Below are 22,023 nucleotides of genomic sequence, written 5' to 3'. Positions count from 1 at the left end.
AAAGAATATCATCCTTTTTGTATGTATTAACATGGAAGGGGAAAAGGGAAAATATATGAAGTTAGAGTAACATTGCTAAGGAAGCTAATGAGAAAGGTGATTTCTAGAAACAGAAATAAAGCAATATTCAGATCAACCAAAATACACATTAATACTTATTGATGAGAACTTTTTTGATCTTTCCTTTTACCTGAGGTGTTTGGGACTGCACAGAGAAAGGATTCAGTGGTACTCCAGCAAGCCTTTTCCTTTTCAGCATTATAATTGGTGGTGGACTTAGCTGAACAGTCTGAATATTGAAGGAAAAGAGAAAGGGAAGAGGTGTTGTTTAGTGTTTTCTTTTGTCTTAGCTAGTAATATTTCCCATCAAAGAAAAGACCAGTATTTCTCATTTGCCAAGAAAACACACCTCCTGATATACAACTCAGCCACATAAAAAGGAAAAGTTATCTGACCAATCAACCCATGAAGACAGACGCTAGATATTTTTGGTAAACAGTTTGAGACAAAAACTGTCAATAAGTGAAACAGTTTTCAAGCATGGGCATTTCAATAGCTAACCATGCCTTTGATGCGTAATAATAGCAGAATAACTGGTGGGGTGTTCTTCATGTCTGCTGAAATAACAGTACTGCGCACACATGCCTTAAGAAAGGCAGAAGTGCTCTTTCAGCACTGTCACACTAGAGGAAAACCCATTTTAATTTATTCACTTGTACAGGTATTTTATACTTATCAATAGCTAATAATGAAAGAAATTTTAGAAAACAAACAACTAAGCCAAAAAAAAGAAGAGCTACTATTTAAGTAAATAGAAGCCATAGGGCAATTATTAGCATCCTTTTCCCTAATCGATGCTCCATAAAATCTGACAGCATTATAAAGCATTTGCTTAATGATTTGAGGGGTTTTGATACCATGAGATATTATAACTCTCAATCAGATACCATAGGGAGGAATGAAATAGCAAGTGCACAAAACCAAGAGAACAACTTTATACTGGAACATCTATACCTCTCTTACTGCCCTGTAAAAACACATTATTCTTATTATGATACAACATATTTCATTTCAGTACTGCATCACTACAGCAGTTTCACGGTTTACATCTGAGCAATCCATTTTAAGAAATATTGATATGGGGCATTAATCCATTAAAAAGTCATTCATGATGAGGAATAGCCCTATTTCAGACAGTTCAACCTGGCTAGAGTGGCCATAACTCTAACTCTGTTAGAGGTAGTTCAACCCGGCTACAGCGGCACTCCTAACTCTGAGGAAGTGTTACTCTGGTTCTGTCTAGCAAACTGCAGAAAGCAGGAGGCAGACAGAAGTTCAGGCTACATCATCTGCTGAAACAGTCCTCCCTCAGCTCCTCTTGTGAACCCCAACACACCAGATGGAAATATCTTGCAGTATACTGGCTGGAGCATCATGATATACCTGTATGGCATACATGATTCAGAGGCAGGTAAGTCCTGTTTCACTCCATGCTGACTAAAACCTAGAAGGCTGCATTAGCACAGGTTCTACATAATATTAATATAAACAATCTCTAATCAGGACACAGAAGTTTGAGTTTACCAAACCAATACAATCACGCAACCTCTGCATGGTAGAGATGACAGTTAGACTGCATACACATGGAATATACCAAACAGATGTGTTACGAAAGAAATCAATCTCACGTTTTACAAAGTCATTATTTTCCTGATCCCATGGCAAGAAAAATTAATGGATTAAGGTGTTTCAAGCAATTTTTATTAATATACTTACTTCAGCATTAAGATCTTGAAGAATATCCCCTAGTAAATCATCCTTTGACAGGTCCACAGTTTTCTGTAAGGTAACAGGCTAGTCAGTTCTTAGTTATATGTGAAAACCCAATGAGGAGACCAGCAGCAAATAACTAAAAGGTTTCTACAAAACACATACAATATTTTCAGGAATGCTCAATACACAAGAGATTGTAATAGGAGTTTACATCTTGCTAGACACAAGAAACTGGAATGAGCCCTTGTTTTATTCGACTCATACTGAAACACTGCGAACAAGTCAGAAATATTTAAATTCAAAATGTAAAAACTTACATCTGTGTTTTTCTTCCCAGCACTGGCTATAAACATAGACTTAATTGTGTTTGGCTTTGACACCACAGATTTTTTCACATTCTTTTTATCAACTGTAGATGTTTTGCCACCTTTTCCTACAGAAAAATATAAAATTGTGAGTCCTACATCAGAAAAGCTCAATGTTTAATGGTCTAGTTATTATCATGAATAAGTCTACTTTTTCCACCTTTACAATGCTGGCTGAAATGAAGCCTTATCATGTCATTTGCTGTCAGCTTTGCAATGTCTGCCATGCACACACAGAAAAAGCAAAACCCTATCAGCACCTAATTTACTATTAAAACCTATCTTTCCTAATTACATCAGAGATGCTCTTTGCATATTCATATTCAAGAAAATCGACCAAGATACTTTACCTGGAAGGATCTCCATTAAAAAGCAAAACAAAAACCAATCAAACAAAATGTGTCCAGAATTTTGGCACTAAACTTGGATTCAGAAAAGATCATCTTGGATTTAGACTTGAATTTAGATAAGAGATTCAGAGCAGCCCTGCAAAGAAGGACTTGGGGGTGTTGGTCTATAAGAAACTGAACATGAGCCGGCTTCAGTGTGTGTCTGCAGCCCAGAAAGCCAACCGTATCCTGGGCTGCATCAAAAGGAGCGCGACCAGCAGGTCGAAGGAGGTGATCCTGCCCTCGTGAGACCTCGCTTGGAGTACTGTGTGCAGTTCTGGTGTCCTCAACATAAAAAGGACATGGAACTGTTGGAACAAGTCCACAGGAGGGCCACAAGGACGATCAGGGGACTGGAACACCTCCCGTATGAAGACAGGCTGAGAAAGTTGGGACTGTTCAGCCTGAAGAAGAGAAGGCTGCATGGAGAACTCATAGCAGCCTTCCAGTATCTGAAGGGGGGCTACAGAGATGCTGGGGATGGACTCTTCATCAGGGACTGCAGAGACAGAACAAAGGGTAATGGGTTAAAAATTAAACAGGGGAAGTTTAGATTGGATATAAGGAAGTTCTTTACTGTTAGGGTGGTGAGGCACTGGAATGGGCTGCCCAGGGAAGTTGTGAATGCTCCATCCCTGGCGGTGTTCAAGGCCAGGTTGGACAGAGCCTTGGGTGACACGGTTTAGTGTGAGGTGTCCCTGCCCATGGAAGTGGGGTTGAAACTAAGGTCCAATCAAAGGATCCAAGGTTGGAACTAAGGTCCAAAGGATCTTAAGGTCCTTTCCAACCCTAACTATTCTATGGTTCTATGATTCTCTACAGAGTGAATTTCTCCAGGTGGTTTGCCACCACTTTCATAAAATTTGGCAAAATCATTTGATCCCAGATCCTTAGAAGCAAGCATTTCAGCGGCCAGAGGGACGACACATTCTTTAGACGCTGGCTTTGGAAACCAAGATGATTTCTAGATGCATTTGTCCTAGAAGTGAATATATATCCCACAGAAGTCTGTAAATAAAAATGCCCTGATAATGCTGAAGTAGTCACAGCTATTTAACCCCAATTTGTGGATCTCTACCATCAGCATCACAGGCGCTAAAGAGAATCCACAGAGCTTGAAGTAACATGCCATTTGGCCATATCCACCACATACTGATGCCAAGAAGTTGCCCATTTTAGGTACATTTTTAAAGCCACTGAAGACAGTCTACAGTGATCATGTTCAACCTACCTTTCCTACTGGAACCAAGAGCATCATCATCCAGATCTTCATCAAAGATTTCCCTTCCATCTTCAACATAACCTATCCCATCTGTAGAAAAACAAATCGTTATAAATTTACATTTTAAATTCTGTCTTCTGGTATTTCTAAATGTATCTATAATCAGAAGCTTTATATATTTAAGCACTTTTTCCTCTTCAGTATAGAGCAAATGTCATAAATGCAAAAGTGTTAAACACTACAGCACTTTCAGCTGTATCTTGCATCAGACTAAATATACTAATACGCGTTTAATTAGAAATTATCAATTACAGTACTTCTTTTTGAAGTTATATCACTGATAACTGGAAATAAAATTTCACAACAATCAGTTCTTAACAGAAAAATATTTTCAACACCATCCTAACACACTACTATAACACAAAAGATTCATTTCCACATAAAAACTTGTCTCCTAAAACAATTTTTAAGAACGACCTAGCTATAACTTACCTCAAACCATGAACATTACGAAGCCTAATTAAGTTATAACACTATAATCAAAATAACTCTCCAAATCAATCTTAACTTACCATCATCAACAATCCAGTCATCATCCTGACGTTCTCGGACCATCTTGGAATATTCATCCTCATCTATTTCATCATAAATGCCTGTAAACTCCTCAACCTACAGTGAAGGTATACTGAGATTAACAGTTCCCATACGATTATTTATTAATACAGGTCATCAATAAGAACATAAAAGTTCACAAGAAATGCATCATTCCCTACACTGTTACATGGTTGACAATCGTGATTCAGCTTAAGTTTCTTGTTAGGCAGTGAGACATTATCACTTGTTAAAAACATCACAGTGTATGCAAACTCAAAATCTACTGAAGTACTGGCAGAGACTTCATTTGAAACTGACTTAATTTATTGCTCATTTCATATTAAAATAACCCTAGCAATGGAGACTTCAGACCACTGGCTCCACTCTCAAACACCAAGATGAGCTCAATGAAAAGGAAGGTAATTTGATGGGCCCAAGCATAACGCAGAAGATGTTCTTCTGTGCCTCAGCGTAAATTTGCATGTTAATGACCTACACACTTCAGGCTTCTTTAGATTTAATCACCTCAATGTGGAATTTACTTCCTGATGTCATTACTATTAATTGGGCAGTATTGATGTTACATTGCCGATTTCAGCTCTACCAGTTAAATATTTAAATTTTGGGTTCTTTGTGGAAACACAGCATATCAATATTAATGGATTTCAGTCTTGTAACGCTCTGGAATTCATTTAAAGTTTTAAAATCATTTGAAGTTGAAGAAAAACAAAAAAGTACTTCTTATAACATTAATTACACAATTAAATATAAAAAGTTGGTCCTTCCTTGTGGGATAGTTCTCAAGCCATACCAAGCATGTTTGCCTTCCAGTTGATAGAGCTGTTTTAGCTTTGAAAACAGAAAGGAACAAATAAACACCAGAAAGTAGAAAAACAATTACTGTTACATTCAGAAAAAAATACTTGCTTAAAAAAAAAAAAAGGTGATCTGAAAGGCAGATTTTGTTTCCCATAACTTTTAGAGACATATAAAAGATAGTTAAGCATCTTCGCTCACATACACTTTTTATTGAAAAGATGAGGCATCTTTACCTCATATTTCAGTTTTTCACCAGCTTTGGCTTTTTTCAGACGTTCCAGCGCTTCTTGCTGGCCTCTTCTAGACTTCTTCTCACGTCTAGAACGCGATGCTGCAAAACTGCCAGACTCGTGCATAGCTGCAATTCATTAAAACCAGGAGAGATAAGTTTAGTAATGAGCTGCTGTTATCTTTGGTACTTAGTGTTCACTGATGTATTAATAGATGCTTGCAGCTTTGCTTAAAATCAACACAGAGACCTACTTGGCTAAAAGGACAGTCACGGATGGCTCTCGAAAAGCCAAATCTGGAAGAGGCATGGTCTCAGACAGTCAGATCAAAGAGATTTCATATTCAGCAAGGAGCTACCACCTAGATTTCTAAAGCACCTCTCCAATCTCATCAGCCATTATTTGAAAAGGATCTCCACTCTTTCCTTGGGAATTTCCAGCTCTTTTATTTTGCATGTCTCCATGACAACTCAGGAATAGATAGGCTCAGAAAAGGCCTATATTGCTACAAAGCAGTAATGGGTTTTTTGGTGGTTTCACAATGTTTGAGTGCAGTTAGACCAAGACAACTGAGGAGTAATTTGCTCACAGCATTAAGACTGATGCTCCATTTCTTCTTATGCTTTCTTCCCTTCACAATGCTCCCCCCAGCAGGGTGACCTCCACTTCTCCCTTGATTTTTTGGGGGGAACATTTATCTGACCCCAACCCAACTCACGAAAGCAAACAATTAGCCTAGGTGCAAGGCTATGGGCTGTGTGACGAGCTGAATGCCCTGACTCCAGGCAGAGGAGACCCAGGGCTAGTGCAAGCTCCCAAGCCAGGCCAGGCAGCACAGGGGAAGGTCTGTTCCTTCCTGGTGACAGCAGGATGCCAAACTGTTAACAGAGCTGCACCGAGGGCATTCTGCTGAGCCCCGAGTAAGGAAGTGTATCGTAAGGGCTGTGATGGGCTAAAAAAAGGGCATTTACCCTGCTCGGTACCCGATGAGGAACTGCAACGATTCAACGCTTTGGGTGCATTCATACCAGATTTCCTGTCAACTCTTTGTATTTACTGTAAGAAAGCACCTAAGGCTACGCGCTCCTCCAGACACAAACGTATCTGCACACCTCGCTAAGACCACCTGCACCGCCCGGTCCCTCAGCAGTGAAGTGCCAGGGCCGCGCCAGGCGGCCTGAGGAGGAGGTAAGCCCACACACAGCCTTCCCGTCCGGGATAACCCGGCCATGCGGCAGTGAGGAAACTGGTGCCGGGAGCGTGCGGGACAGCGGGGAGCCGCGCGGGGCAGCGGGGGGCTGCGCGGCCCGCACCCGCCGCCAGGCAGAACACCCGCCCGCCCCCCGCCCGGGCAGCGCAGCTACAGAGCCGCGAAGCCACGGCAGGGCGGGGGACGCGGGATGCCGCCGGCAGCGCCGCTCAGGCCCCAGCCCTGGCCCCTACGGGCGGGTGAAGGGTCCCTCTCCGAACGCTCCCGCGAGTGCGCTCTTCCCCCCTCCCCCTCCCCTTCCCCTTCCCCTTCCCGAGTGCGGCTGCCCCGTTACCCCCAGCCCCGTCCCCCACCCCTTAAACCCCAAGGCGACGGCGGCCGCCGCCTACGCCGCGAAGAAGGGGACTGCCGCCCCGCGAGCCTCACCGTGCGGACCCTGAGCGCCGCTCTCGGCCATGGCGCCCGCGCTCTCCACTGGCGCCAAGGCTCCCGAAAGTGGCGGGAGGCGGGAGGCCCGCGAGTCCTCCGCCCGGCGCGGCAGCCAATCAGCGGCGGCAGTGGCGGCTCCGGGCCTGGCAGCCACACGGAACTCCCCGAGGTCGAGCGCGGGACGGAAGCGTCGCGCGGGGCGGAGCCGCTTCCTGGGCGAGGCCTGCGGCGGCCTGACTGGGGTCGGAGGGAGCGGCTGTGGGGCTGTGAGGGGGCCGCCGGTACGACAGCGGCTTTGCAGGTGCTGGTTTATCCTGGGGGCCTGAGAGGCCGGTGCAAAGCTACAGGCTGGGGGAAGAGCGGCTGGAAAGCTGATCCGCGGAGAAGGACCTTGGGGTGCTTATTGATGGAGCTGAACATGACCCAGCTTGTGCTCAGGCAGCCAAGAAGGCCAACAGCATCCTGGCCTATATCAGAAACAGGGTGGCCAGCAGGGCCAGGGCAGTGATCTTCCCTCCATACTGCCCACTGGTGAGGCTGCACATGGAATACTGTGTTCAGTTTTGGGCCCCTCACTACAAGAGAGACATTGAGGTGCTGGAGCAGGTCCAGAAGAGGGCAACAAAGCTGGTGAAGGGTCTGGAGCACAAATCTGATGAGGAGCAGCTGAGGGAACTGGGGTTGTTTAGCCTGGAGAAGTGATAAGGGAGACCTTGTTGCTCTCTGCACCTACCTGAAAGGAGGATGGAGGAAGCTGGGGGTCCGTCTCTTCTCCCAGGTAACAGAGGATAGGACAAGAGGTAACAGCCTCAAACTGCACCAAGGGGTGTTTAGATTGGATATTGGGGAAAAAAAATTCTTCACAGGGAGGGTGTTCAGGCAATGGAACAGGCTGCCCAGGGCAGTGGCAGAATCACCATCCCTGGAAGTGTTCAGAAACCATGTAGATGTGGCCCTTAGTGATATTTTTTAGTGGTGGTCTTGGCAGTGCTGGGGTAACAGTTGGACTTGATGATCTTAAAGGTCTTTTCCAACCTGGTTGATTCTGTGTTTTTTAGGGGGTTGACTGGGTTGTTTTTTTCAAAAGCATCAGTGCTGGCCCTCACTACCCGTAGATCCTGCACCATCATTTTCAGAATTTTCTGGAGGAGCATTTGCTGCTCATGAAGATATGTAGGCAGTGACTCCAGCTTCTTACAAAGGCAGGGGGCACCAACACAGCAGAGCCACTTGAGAGCAAATAGGACTCTTCCTTACAGCTGATACGCTGTTGCAGGAGCATTAACTGGTATTACGGCTTGGATATGCTATTTTCAACTATGTAGAAGAGAGAATTTTTATGGTTCTGAAACTGAAATCTGTTTTCCTTCTCCACAAGGACTCCTTAACATTCATAAGAGAGAAATAATAAACCTACCAGATGTCAGTTCTTCTAACTTACCTACACAGTTCCTAGCACAACACTAACTCTCGCTGCTGAACCTAGTCTTAGATGGAAGCAAAACCAACCCTAGCCACTTGTAGCAGCACCCTGGTGCCAAAAGACAAACCGCAACAGCTCAAACGCCCATTCCCAGACACTTAGGAAAATGAGACCACCTGTCTCAGCAGTATCTACTTACTAGCTAGGACGTAGCAAACATGCAACCTTGCAAACACTGACAGCTATAGGAAGAATATCTGTCTGACTTTCCATCCTGTTTTGGGCTGGGATAAAGTTAATTTTCTCCCCATCCTACTGGGCAGCTCTGTGCTGTTGCTGGATTAAATCATGACAGCTACAGACTGCCTTTCTTTTGGTGCAGTGTATCCAAACAAAAGTTTGGTCTATTTCTTTTTTTATACACATGCACAAAACAAGATCCCATCACTAAACATGATGTGGAGCTCAAAATCAGAAGTTGCACCATTTTTGAGCTACGGTAAAAAAGCAACAATGTCATGAAATTCTTCAGTTGGAATGTAAATTGAGTGATACCACCCTTCACATATTCCTAGCTTTCGCATGCCTTGGAATTTTGAATTGACGAGGTTTTAATGTTTTTGATAAATAAAGCAATATTTTGATAAAGAAATACTCTGTCACCTGTCATACAAACGGTGGCATGTTTGTCATCCAGGTGATGCCATGATTTGAGCTGGTATGCAGTGATACAGATAATTTACCAAACTGAAGTTGTTGCCATTACTCCATTGTGGGACAGCACAGGTCAAACAAAAGCCTTTTTCATGAATGTTACTTCAATCCTTAAATTCATCTCTGGCCATAACAAGAATGCATCTGTTTCCTGCAGTACAGCATAACAAGCATATTTAAATACTGAACAGAAAAAACAAAAAAAAAGAGGGGGTATCAGGAGATGCACTTTGCTTTGGAAAAGAAAAACAATCCAGCAAGACTTGGGACTTCCTCTGCTAAATGGCATTATCACAGCAGATGACTTTGAGCTGATCTTTAACCTCCCTTGGGACAGGCATACAAGAGCAACTTGGCATGACCTTTGCTCAATTGTCTTTTAAGTACAAGAAGTGGGAATTCTGCTGTGCAGTTCAAGCCATCTAAGAATCTTGAGAGAGCAATAGCTGCAGCGAAAAGTGCAAGGGAAGCACAGTAACCAAGATGGTAGGCAGCCAAAAACATGGTACAGAAGAGGAAGCTCGGGAGACTCCCAGATTTCAACAAAAGGTGACACAGATGTGTTTTCCATGATGGGTTTTGTTTTTTTAGTGTTGTAATTTAAATATTTAAGTTATGAGTAGAAAATATTATAAACTCATTGCAAGAGCTCCAAGATGATAGAAACAGTAATATATATTAACATATAAAGGTACAAATGGAGTATATCAAACCTAACTAAATGGACAAAATAATTACTGTATTGAGGATAGTTTTTTGTCTTTTTATGTATAGAGCATGCTTGATCTGTCTCAAAGGCAATAGGACAAAAAGTTAAAACTCTTAGATTCAGACATTAGACATTAGACATTAAAATTTATGGTTGGTATTTTTTTTTTTGATGACTAAAAAAAAGTTCTGTTGAAACTAAGAGGGGTGACATAAACCAGAATGTGACTAAACCATGAATTATAGTGAGGTAGCATGTTCACCTGTACAACATCTAACTCAAAGTGCCTAAACATTATTATAGTATTGTTAAGTATGGACTACCTTTGAGGAGGATTGTGTGGGTGTGTGGTAGTGCTCAGGATGTCAGTGTATATGCTCTATGTGTACATTTTCATCAAACATAGATTATTTAATTCTCTTAATCTTTACATTGGTCTGAATTAATGTTATCACTCAGCTTACAGTTTTTGTATCTAATATGATCCAGTTTTGACTACTTCATTTCAGCAGCTGCTTACTAAACTGTGCTATTCACATGACATTTCAGCATGAATTTCTTAACTGTATGGAGGACTAAACTCCTAAAGGAGCACAGATTACATAAACCAAAACATCTCAAATTATTACTTACTGGAAGGTCTTTGTTTTTAGAACTCTTCATAGGTAGTTAACTGATAGAAATATGAAGAAATAGATTTTTCTCCATTTGCTTATCAATAAAGATAATGCAGACATTTATGTTCAGAGGGTAGGTTCCTTGCTTAACAGACCTGTAAATGCCTTTTATTTACTGGACAGCTCTTTTTAATTTCCTGCCTGAGCTACCTGCCAACATCAGGATGAAGAGTATAAAGTTGCTGTTAGGTTGTTAAGGTTCTGAAATGCAAACATGAAATAGAAACTAGAATGTTATGTTGATTTTCCCCTCTTCTGACAGCAAAAACGTCTATGGAATGAAGATGCTTTAAAAAAAAATAAACCCACACACACATTAAATTTTGATTATGGTTAAAATTACAGCAAGTCCTAGTAACTCAACCAGAATTGGTGGAATTACACTAATCAGAACAGAGAGCAGAATTTCATCGCCTGCTTGCCTAATACAATATTTCTATTCAAACCTAGAAGAAAAGTACAAAATATTACAATGTAAATTAAATATGGAAGACAAGTGAGAGCAAACTCACAGAGAATGAGCCCTCACATAATTATAATGCCTAGGAATTAAGTCTGATGCCAGTGGTATTCAAGAGTGTACAGTTATTGCCACAGCATGAAAGTCTCTGTTTTAACTACTTTCATCGCTCTCTCCTTACAATTGCACAAAAATGAATAGTAATTTATAAGCAGAATATTATTACAGAGAGGCTGTTACATTTCAAGACCTGGCTGAAGATCAAATGTGCTTCCAGGGGTGAATATTCTCAGCATTCACCATTTCATGTCCCTTTAGCAGAAAGGTGAACAGCGTCGTGAGACAATGCAAAGTCTAGTTGTAATCCTGCCAACTCTCTGTTGCTGGATTGGTGCTGGTGAAGGTGCTACTCACATTGTGGAAAGCAGCAAGGGCCATCTGCTCCATGTGGGAGGGGAGCCCAGCATGGTAAGTCTGGCAGGACAGCCGGGCCTCATTCCCCCAGCCCCTACAGACTGTGAGCAGGGCAGCCCCAGGAGAGGAGACAGGGTCAGCCCAGAATCCAGAGCAGACAAGTGCATGGTGATGAGACAAGTCTGACGTCAAACTAGAAACGCAGCTCCGGGTCAGGTCCAGTGGTGGTAACCTGGATCAGACGCAGCCCAGTGATCACCAGGCAAGTCCATGGTGATAAGACAGATCTAAGGTCAAGCCACGAAGTCAGCCCATGGGTGGGGACCAGAATCAGACCTGATTATGGTAGCCAGTGTCAGACACGGCCCAGACAAGTTCGTAGTGACAAAGAAGGTCCAACATCCAGCTAGGAAGCCAGGGGCATGGCTATGGCTGAGCTGGAGACCAGCACTCCTGCAGCTCAGATCTGGCAAGGGCCAGTGGCACAGGCTCGAACTCAAACAGCCACTGAGCAGAGGGCAGTTGAGGCTGGTCAGGGCCCTGGCAGCAGCTCCCCTTCCCAAACAGAAGGGGTTTGCAATAGAGTGGTTTAATTGGTGTGGGTTGACATTAGGCTACTTCAAGGACACAGACCCAGGGGAGGGACAAAGGCCTAGGAAAGGCCCATGGCAGAGGGGACTTGCAGGTGGCAGGAACCCTGGAGGCCAGCCCCCAGAGGTTGCTAGGGCTCAACTCAGGAGCTGGGGCTGGGCAGGGGGGCAGCATGGTGGGGACACCAAAACCCAGGGTCAGGCTGATAACTCAGGAGGCATTGCCAGAGAAGACCTCACACAGCCATGAGCCAGGCACCACTGTGAAGTGATTTATATCCAAGCCCAAATTTGCCTTGTTTTCATGAAAATAGAAAACAGCGCACCACAATCACAATTGCCAAACCTCCGAACGAGTACAGAATTACATGAGGCTCTATTTCTCTTCATTGTGAAGTGGTTTTAAGTCAGAAGACTTTTGCAGCCTCTCTCATGCAAAGACCATTTTAAATACAACTGCTGTGCTATACAGGTGCTTGAGATCCCCTGAAGCACTTCAGACATTTGATGATATTCTTTCCAAGGGCTGCAATGCATTCCAGACCCTGCTTTTGCAAAGGCCATCAGAATGACAGAATATCTTTGCTTTAATAAAGCGAATGTTACTGTCCTTAGCCTAGAGACTTCAGTGAGTGTTTACAAACTTCTCTGTAGTAGTAAAGTCACTGGACAACTGTGAGCAACTAAGCCAAAATACCTTGTTACCAAGTGGCTTGAATGTCAGTCGTTACACTGTGCTGCAGGTATCAGGATCTATTGCTGCTTTACTGTTAGAAGGATCAGAAAGCACTCCTTGTTAAGTAATTGTGAAATGCATGTAATTTCCCTGCACAAGTTGACTGAGGTCTTTAATGGTTTATCCACAATTTCCAAGAAGAGTTTGCTCCTTCTAGGGATTTTGCCTTAAGGTAAGGATGCAATTAGTGTACACTAAACAGCATAGCTACGAACCCAGGTGTAGTACGTTTGTTGAAGTATGCTTCTTGCTTATCTTACTCCATCAAATATAGAGAAGAGAATCCCTCTGAGGGAAGTGGACATATGAATTCTTGTTCAGATTTCAGCCATGTTGGCTCACCAGTGCTAGCCTGCTACAATCAGCTTAACGTGGTAATATGATAAAAGCATGACACAGGATTTATAGGTGCTGGTGTCTACAATGAATTGAAATTTGTTTAGTTCCAGTTGTGGGCACTGATCAGTGCTCCACTAAGATATTTAAAATATATGAATGGCTAGATAGAAAAAAAAAAAAAAAAGTAAGGAGATATTTTAAAATGGGGGCTTGAAGATACAGAAGAATGCATACAGAATATTTCTCTCTGTACTGTTCAGCTGCCTGTGGAGGTTAGAGGGGGATAATACTTTCAGTCTGAGAAAGAAGAGGATTTAAATGTAACACCTAAACATAGAATCATAGAATAGTTAGGGTTGGAAAGGACCTTAAGATCATCCAGTTCCAACCCCCCCTGCCGTGGGCAGGGACACCTCACACTAAACCATGTCATCCAAGGCTCTGTCCAACCTGACCTTGAACACTGCCAGGGATGGAGTATTCACAATTTCCCTGGGCAACCCATTCCAGTGAAGTTTTAACCCATCACCCCTTGTCCTATCACCCCAGGCCCTGATGAAGAGTCTGTCTTCAGCATCCTTGTAGGCCCCCTTCAGATACTGCAAGGCTGCTATGAGGTCTCCACGCAGGCTTCTATTCTCCAGGCTGAACAGTCCCAACTCTCAGCCTATCTTCATATAGGAGGTGCTTCAGTCCCCTGATCATCCTTGTGGCCCATCCTGTATTTTTCATACTTTGAGAGTTAATTGCTCCAGTTTGCAAATTGAAATTCCTTGTAGGAAAAAAAAAAAAAAAGACAAAATACCACATATCAGACAGAACCTTCATAACAGCTAAGATTTTACCCTGTTTGCCATCTATTCAGTTTAGACCCTGGCTGGAATTAGTGTTAAGAGGACTGGGATCATGTTTTCCTGGCTTGTTTGTATGTACTGTTAATTTATGCACCCTGGTACAGGATTTTTACGCATCAGATGTCTATTCAAGCCCAAGCAGCTGTTGCCAGGAGCTCAGTCATTAAAGGCAGTGGCTATATGTCCCAGTTACTTCTGAAGAAATGACAGGAGGATGCCCAGGAGACCAGGCTCAGTCTGGTGCAGGATATTTGGTTACATAAAAGAATTAGATGCACAAACCTTCCCACCCATAACTCTTGCTCCACTGTTCTTTTAGAAGTTGGCTGACTTGTGAGGATTTATAGGAGACCATCTGCTGAGCTTCTCCAGTCAAACCTATTTTTTATTTATTTATTTGAGAGTAAAGAGGACACCCTCCAGCCTTTTGAAAGCCCATTTTGCTTCTGCAGCTAGAAGAAGACACAATTTAGGATAGCTTATTCAATATATCCAGTACATTGACTAAGATCATCAGGGCCAGGATGGCGCATGACAAATTCCATTTGGATAAACATGACAGACCCCACAACCTTCCCTCTGCCAGAGTACAAGACAAGGAGCTACTGGGGAGGGACCAGAACAGGGACACAAAGATGATCAGGGGTTTGGAGCATCTCTCTGATGAGGAGAGATTGCAGGAGCTGGGTCTGTTTAATCTGGAGAAGACTGAGAGGGGATCTCATTAGTACATGTAAATATCTCAAAAGTGAGTGCCAGAAGGATGGCACCAGACTCTACAGTGGTGCCTGGTGACAGGATGAGGAGCAAAGGCCAAAAACTAAAACACAAGTTTCACCTCAACATGAGGAAGAACTGGAAGAACTTCTTTATGTTGAGGGTAGCAGAGCACTGGAACAGACTGCCCAGGGATGTTGTAGAGTCTCCTTCTCTGGAGACACTCCAAACCTGCCTGGGCACATTCCTGTGTAACCTGCTGTAGGCAGCCCTGCCGTGGCAGGAGGGTTGGACTAGATGATATCCAGAGTCCGTCCTAACCCTAATGATTCTGTGATTTCAACTCTCTCTATTAATGAGGTACACATCATTTCTTAATCATGCTGTTCAAACAGAAGGGGGGGGGGGAAGAAGTATTTCCCAGAGGTAGAAATTAAATAAGCAGCAAGAAAAGAATCTCACACCCACTTCGAAATTCTTCGCAGCTTAGGTGGTAACACCACTGCAAGGGAGACATTATTCTTTAATGCCACATGTATATGGAAAAACTTATCTCTAAAAAAGGCAAATCAAAATGCAGCCATAGTCAATAGCAAACTCTGAGCCTGAGAACAAAGATGAAATTCCCCCTTTTGTGGTCAAAAGAAATAAAAGGTAAGGGAATTTGCAGTCCCAGTTTATTGGCAATTGTCCAGATGCAAGAAGATCCCTTTCACCTCTATTCCCATGCACCCATCTGGTCAGGGAGGGCTGGACACTGACCCCAGATACATCTGTACTTGGTGCTGCTCCTTCAGCACACCAGCACTTATCTCTGCAGAGCTGTTGTACATGGTTGGGCTTATAAAAGCACTACCTGCTGCTGCCTTTGGCTAGCGCTAGCCAAACACTAGCCCTAACACTGCCCAGCCACGCTGTCCAAATATTCTTCTGACAGCATAGCATGCCTACAAATATTTTTCCTAAGAGAATGAGGTACAAATTTTGGTCAGAGTGCTGCATTAATCATGGTTTAATCATTTCCATAATGTGTGAGTAGTCCTCACAGAATAACTGGTAAGGAACTTGGTTATGACAAAAAGAATCAGCCCTGAGACAGCACTTAGTTTGGCTACCTGTTTTCCTTGCTCAGTCACCTCTTCGTTTTTTCTTGACTGCTGTCTTATTTTTACTTTTCAGGTTATCTTTTCTTTCTACTTTCTTCTCATCTCCCTTTGCGTACCTACCCCTTTTCCTTTCACATAGCATATATATTTTTTGTATTGCACTTGGCCTTCTTTGAGGAAGTGCAAAAGATAAAACATTTGAAATTAAGTTCTCAAGTCGTAGAATCATAGAATGGTTTGGGTTGGAAGGGACCTTAAAGGTCACCTTGTTCCACCCCTTGGCTGTGGGCTACCTTCCACTAGGCCAGGTTGCTCCAAGCCCCGTCCAACCTGGCCTTGAACACTGCCAGGGATGGGGCAGCCACAGCTTCTCTGTGCAACCTGCGCCCGTGGCTCAGCACTCTGAAGACGTAGCTGTGACTCCTGGGCAGTCTTTAGCCGGGATCCCCGTGAGGGCCTGGGACCTCTGTTACAAATTTGGCTGTGTTCAAAACATTTTGCTACATTTAGACAGAGCTGCTACTGTTACGACTGTGTCCTTTTTATCCATCTCTCGCAAGCAGAGAACGACGTTATCATGGAAACTGTTGGAATTCCTCTCCCTAAACAGCAACTTCCTTGCCTTGGTACCACAGATCTGCAGAAGCATTGCCTCGAAACTCAACCCAAGCTGAAGTGAATATGTATTTCTGAGAGAAAGGCACCCCTGCCTCGGGTTCTTTTGACGAATGGGCCATGCCCAGGTGTTTCAGCTCTCCTTGGGAAAGGCGCTCGCCGGGCAGTGGAAACGGGCGGCCGCTCCGGGCCCGCCCTCGGAGCCGGTGCCGGTGACCGGGGGGCGCGGGGAACGCTGCAGCCGCTGCGCCCCCCACCCCGCGCAGCAGGGGGCGGTGAGGCGCGGGCTGCCGTTAAGAGGGGAGCTGCGGGCAGGAGCTGTCCTTTCAGCACCCTCTCCTCCCGCCACTCCTCGTTCCTGCCGTCAGCAGGTTACTGTGAGGGAGCTACCGAGGGCGGGAGCGGCGCACGGGTTAGGGGAAGATACACCCCGTCGGCTCTCGGTGCCTCTCAGGCTCCCAAATGCCGACAAAGCTCCTGTACAACGCGTGGCCCTAAGCCGGGCGCACACCCGGCCCGGTGCGGCGCGGGGAGAGCACGGTTCTAGGGACCCGTAGCAGGCGCTCAGGGTCAGGCCGCCGCTCAGGTAACGCCGCCGCGGGGGCGTAGGTGGCGCGGCGTCGCAGCAGCCAACCAGGAGGCTGCATGCAAATGAGCGCGGCGTCCCCCGCGCGGAGGGGGTGGTGGCCCGGCGGCCGCTTGGTTGCTATGGCGACCCGCGGCGGCCGTGCCCCCCAGCGGCTGCCGGGAAGACCCCCCGCGGGGTGGTTCCACGCATGACGGCGGAGCCCCGCGCCGGGCTGGCCCGGGGGGCGGCAGCAGCGGGCGAGGAGGCTGCCGCCGGCCATGCCAGTGCTCGCTGCCGATGCTGAGTCAGAAACAGGTATCCCGAAATCCCCCTCTGAGGCGCGGTGCTCAGAGGCCATGGAGGAGCTAGAGCACACCTGCCCCCAGGCTCGCCTGGTGAGTCGGGCTTGGCCCTGATCAGGGGCTCGGCCCCACCTCGGTCCGCAACGCGCGAGCCTCCGGACGTTGCGGGGCCGCGGGCGAGGGAGGGAGGGAGGGAGGGAGGGAGGGAGGGAGGCCGCTGCCGTGTTACGGCCGGTCCCTTTGTGTAGCGCCGCGCCTCCGCGGGGAAAGGAACAACAAAGGCTGCGAATGGAAGGGGCTCTGCCCCCCACCACAGGCTGAGGGGCCTTCCAGGCTGCGCTTGGGGAGTAGCGGCAGACTGGCTGGACTCCTGGTCCCGTCTTGGAAAGCAAAAAACCAGCGTATCCCCCGCATTTGTGAGGGGCTGGGGAGAAACGGCCGGTGCACGGGGCCGCGGCTTCAGCCCGGGTGGTGGGGAGCATGCGACTCGGTAAAGCCGTGTTACAATAAAAAAGCTGTATGTGGCTAGCAGTGGACTCCGAGGGGCAGAGCACGCTGAAAGGAAGCAGTGGACGGGTCCCCCGGGCCGCGGTCGCGTCCTCCCCTCCCGTGACCACCCGCCCGGTGCGGGGCACCCGGGAGCGGCAAATCCCGCTTCCCGCGACTTCAGAGCACGCTTCTGCAGCAGAGCAGCGTCCTGTTCCGTTGCGGACGTGTAGGGAAGAGTCTTGCAGAGCTGCGGTGTTAGGGGTACGGGAGGATGGGGAAGAACCGGGAGAGTGACAGCCAAAATAAACTGCTTTGGTTGAAGATGAGGGAAGTTTCCTTCAGATCCTTCAGGCAACTTTACAAGGCTGCTGTACCGCCAGACTTAAGGTTCTGAGAGCTGCCCTTTTTCCATGTACTAATTCAAAATAATTGGAATGTTTCCTTGCTTCTTATTTAAGCCTTTTACTATTCCCATAACTCCCTTCCCCACCGTCGTACTCACCATTGGCAAGGCGGTAGAAAAATAATAACAACAATACGTACATGCACACACAGAAAGGCAAGGACAATGTTGAGGTGTGAAAGTGCATGGGGGATGCCACATTTTAGTACTGGAAATTAGATCATTTAACACCAGAATTCAGTCCTAATTGAAACATATTTAAACATCAAACTTCAGTAATTAAATTCCACACTATAGTTGAAACATTGTTCCAATATGACAAGAAATAGCAGCAGTCACTTGAGCTGACCTAAATTAATGTTTTCTACTTGGTAGTATTATAATTAGAATCAACTTTAAAGAAGACTGTTAATTTGTTCATGGGAGGCTTTTGGAGCTGTTTTAACAGGCAAAGTTAGCTTACATGTTGTTACTGCAGTGTGTTAATTCATTCGGGCTGTCTTAGATTTCTCTGTCAAAAGCTCAGATATAACAACCCGTTTGAATATATTACTCCATGTAGTCTGACATTTTAAAAGATTTTAAAGAGAGAACTGACAATATGATACCAGTATTTACAGTATCTTGCTTTCCAGTACCATTTCTGTGGAAATTAAGGTGACAGCGAGAGTACGCAAATAAAACAGTAATTCATTATGATGTTGTAGAACTTCCTGAGTACCAATAATGGACAATGGAGACATTTTGAATACATATTTATGGAAAGTGTGTCCTTTTAAAGTAGCATCTTATCTGTAAGCAACTCTAGGTTATCTTCAGGAAAAAAAAAATTGCCTGGTGAAGTATAATGTACTTGCTGGGGCACAAGGAGGGATGCAAGCAAGTGTAGTCAGGTCATGTCGAAGTGAGAAGATTTCAGAGCTGGTGACCTGAAGAGTTAAAGTGAATCACCCCTTGACAGGTGATCTAGTAACACAGATATCAAGTTCTTGTCAGATTTGTTTTAAGATCTTCAGTGCTTTCTCTGATCCAGCTGCTTTGAAGGTAGCATATACAGTGGTGAGCCAGTAACCAAGTCACTTCGTTAATTAAAGATGGTGTCTCAATTAACATTTTAGTATCATTTTATTATCCTGGACCTCAGGATGGGTTTGGTCCCTCAGAATGATACAGCTGGTGGCAAGTAAAGCCTGTGATACTTAGAGATGACTTGTTAATGTTGTTCATTGGTTATTAAATGTCCTGAAAATCAATTGTCTGGGTTTTAAAGTCCTTGATATAGGCTAATTTTTAGGAAACAATTTTTGTAAAGAAAAAAATGTAACTTCAAATCAGCTCAAATTTTAGAAGGTGAAAGAGGGTTAGATTTTTCTGAAATAGTTGTCATCCTTTTCATTGAAATAGGAATTATTTATTTAAAGCCTTACAATTGTGAATATTTTTAATGGATACCTGCACTAGATCCTCTGATTTTAGGATATGGACCCTGCTAGCTTGGCAGTAAGTGTCACAGTAGGACTAAAGAAAGCCCCTATCTCCTTCAAAGAGCAGGAAGATATGGGACACTGAAGGCAATTCTTAAGTTTCAGTATGTACTGGGACCTGGTGTTTTCCAGTGCCTAGTACTGTTGTGATATAAATTGCGATTATTTTTTTTCCCCAAGACACTCTTTGGGTTTTCATAACCAACTAGAGCATTAATGAGCATTTGTGCTTCAGTCAACTCCCCTGGTCCATCTCTCACTTAATCTTTGCCTTTTTTACATTTTCAACTTCCACATACCTGAATGCCAGGCAAATCTCTTTCTGAGTGACGCACGTACCTTAGTCTCAATGCACAACAGGGCAACAAACCAATTAGAGTCATAGGCTTTATCCATAGCAGTGATTTTAGCAGTTTTGTAGTCAAGTAAAGAACTAAACAGAAATAGCATTTCTCCAGTCCTGGTTTGTATAGTTTTATGTTTATCCCAGCATTAGGGTTTACCTGTGTGAGTCTGTACTAAAAAGTCCTGCAAAAAAGACAAGCTCTTAGTTTGACTGGATGGCAGAGATACCATAGGAGGGAACACCAAAGAGTAACTACAAAGCCTTGTGAAATGATTTGCTTATTTTTTTTGTAATTTACTTATGTCCTTTGTTATCAAGAGTTTGACTTTGGTCCCACATGCGGGCAGCTGCTTAAAGCAGTGGTGTGCACATTGAGAATTACCCTGAGTCTTCACCCTGCAAGAAACAAACAGGCATTCAACACACTTTGTCCAGGAAGGTAATTCCAGAGTGTCTTTCATAAAAGGAAACAATGGCAGTTTATAAGGACAGTGCTGCAGATAAACCAGAAGCAAATACACATTGAAACTCACTTAAACTTCAAAACTTACTGCTTGATCTCATCTTCCCCTTGAACACACTGCGAGCTTCTTTTCCTTATATTTAACGCCTCTGTCATCCTACACAGGCATCAGTAGGAACATCTGGGGATGTACTGTTGGGTCCTGGGTACCAATGTTTTGTTTCCAAAACTGGCTGAAGTCCTTAGGTCAGCTAAGGGAATCCAGGGCAATGAAACATACATTTCCATCACAGTGCTTACCTCATTGTGCTTTGAGTGCAATGTAAGATTGAGCCCAAATCAAGAATACAGGCTCTTCACAGGGAAAGTTAGGAACAACTTAAGGAACCTTAAGAAACCAAATCCACCTGAATAAACGCAAGGTTAGCTACAGGGGATGAGAGGTAGTAGATAGGTAGGTGGTTGTTTTGGGCTGTGGTCGCAGGGACGATGATGGGTAGAGGGCCAGGCAGGAGTTAAGCAGCAGTTTTCATAAATTGAAAGTAAAGTGAATCTATCTTCAAGATGATGTAAAGAAGCAGATAGGTGCTTTTTGCTGTGTCTGCTCTGTCCTTGGCAATGTGATCCCAGGAGTACTGGGCTGTACCTGAGATCACTGTTAAATGAGATCTGTGCTGCCTACCATCAGATGCCTTTTCTCAGGCAGTTCGAGCTGTGGCCAGATCTCATTTGCCTGTGCAGGAAATGGCATCAGGGCCCCGTGAGAAGTACACACCTATTTTTTTCTGCTCAGCATCACCACTAGAAGGGCAGAGTAGCTGGAGACCTAGGACCTATCCATGTGGCAGATAAAACATGTTCTGCAAAGGCACTTTAAGCATCAGGGCCATTTGAGGTTCACCCTGGCTATCCCAGTGCTTGCTCCCAAGCCTGGATTTACTTCTACTGCCTTGACTTGAGATTCAGAAGCTACAGACTTCTACAGTTCAATAGGAAATAGGTATCAATTATCTTGTGGCCACTGAATCTACAGTACTTCGGAGAATGAGACTCAGGTACAATTAAAGATCACAGTTCTCACATCATTTTAGGTATTGGCTGCTTTAGCCATTTTACTGATTTTTTTAGAAGAAATGAGAGCACATGAATTTTTTTCAAATTATTTGAGGACATTTGGAACACACTGGGGTACTTTTATTGAAGGGTAGAGGAGAATGTTTTAGTAGTTTCACTCAGAGCTGTATAATGGTTTAAAAGGGCACTAGACTCCTTTAGACAATTTCTTTGTTGCTGCTGCTAAGCAATGAAATGTTAAACACAACATTTGAAATAATTGCAACAAAACCTTGCATGCCTTGGATTCCTATGTTTTCATCCCTGGATGCCTTACTCCCTCTGTATTTGAAAATGAGATTTTGAGAGGGTCTGATGAAACCTCTAGAGTGATTTCAGATGTTTTATTTCCATGAGCGTTCTATTTATCTTTCCTGTGTCACTGAAAAGTATATGCAATTTTAATCAGAGGAGCTAATGATGAATTTAGGAGGTTTTATTGTGGTTTAAAAGTGTCCCATGCATCTGTT

At 44.4% G+C, this 22,023-nt stretch overlaps 2 protein-coding genes across 5 annotated transcripts in view; one reads left to right on the top strand and one right to left on the bottom strand.

Annotated features, from left to right (window-relative positions):
* The window catches only part of POLA1 (DNA polymerase alpha 1, catalytic subunit), a 204,010-nt gene extending 196,791 nt beyond the window's left edge, over positions 1-7,219 (bottom strand). For both annotated transcript variants that reach the window (XM_062608043.1, XM_062608044.1), the window contains exons 1-7: positions 7,029-7,219; positions 5,396-5,520; positions 4,322-4,418; positions 3,759-3,839; positions 2,091-2,206; positions 1,777-1,839; positions 191-289 (exon numbers count right to left, since the gene is read on the bottom strand). In XM_062608043.1, the coding sequence (XP_062464027.1) occupies positions 191-289; positions 1,777-1,839; positions 2,091-2,206; positions 3,759-3,839; positions 4,322-4,418; positions 5,396-5,520; positions 7,029-7,059 (612 nt within the window). In that variant the 5' untranslated portion in view covers positions 7,060-7,219. The remainder of the gene's footprint in view (positions 1-190; positions 290-1,776; positions 1,840-2,090; positions 2,207-3,758; positions 3,840-4,321; positions 4,419-5,395; positions 5,521-7,028) is intronic.
* A 1,914-nt stretch (positions 7,220-9,133) lies between these two features.
* PCYT1B (phosphate cytidylyltransferase 1B, choline) overlaps positions 9,134-22,023 on the top strand; it is a 39,194-nt gene continuing 26,304 nt past the window's right edge. Inside the window, exon 1 of one of the 3 annotated variants that reach the window (XM_062608055.1) lies at positions 9,134-9,717. In XM_062608055.1, the coding sequence (XP_062464039.1) occupies positions 9,652-9,717 (66 nt within the window). In that variant the 5' untranslated portion in view covers positions 9,134-9,651. Of the gene's footprint in view, positions 9,718-17,093; positions 17,349-22,023 lie in introns of those variants that run through there. The other 2 variants (XM_062608057.1, XM_062608054.1) reach the window with 2 other exon arrangements.

Source organism: Pezoporus occidentalis, unplaced genomic scaffold (genome assembly GCF_034315485.1).
Source record: "Pezoporus occidentalis ecotype Australia unplaced genomic scaffold, CSIRO_AGI_Poc_V1 ctg129, whole genome shotgun sequence".
Taxonomy (NCBI): Eukaryota; Metazoa; Chordata; class Aves; order Psittaciformes; family Psittacidae; genus Pezoporus; species Pezoporus occidentalis.
This window is presented reverse-complemented; position numbering and strand designations above follow the sequence as displayed.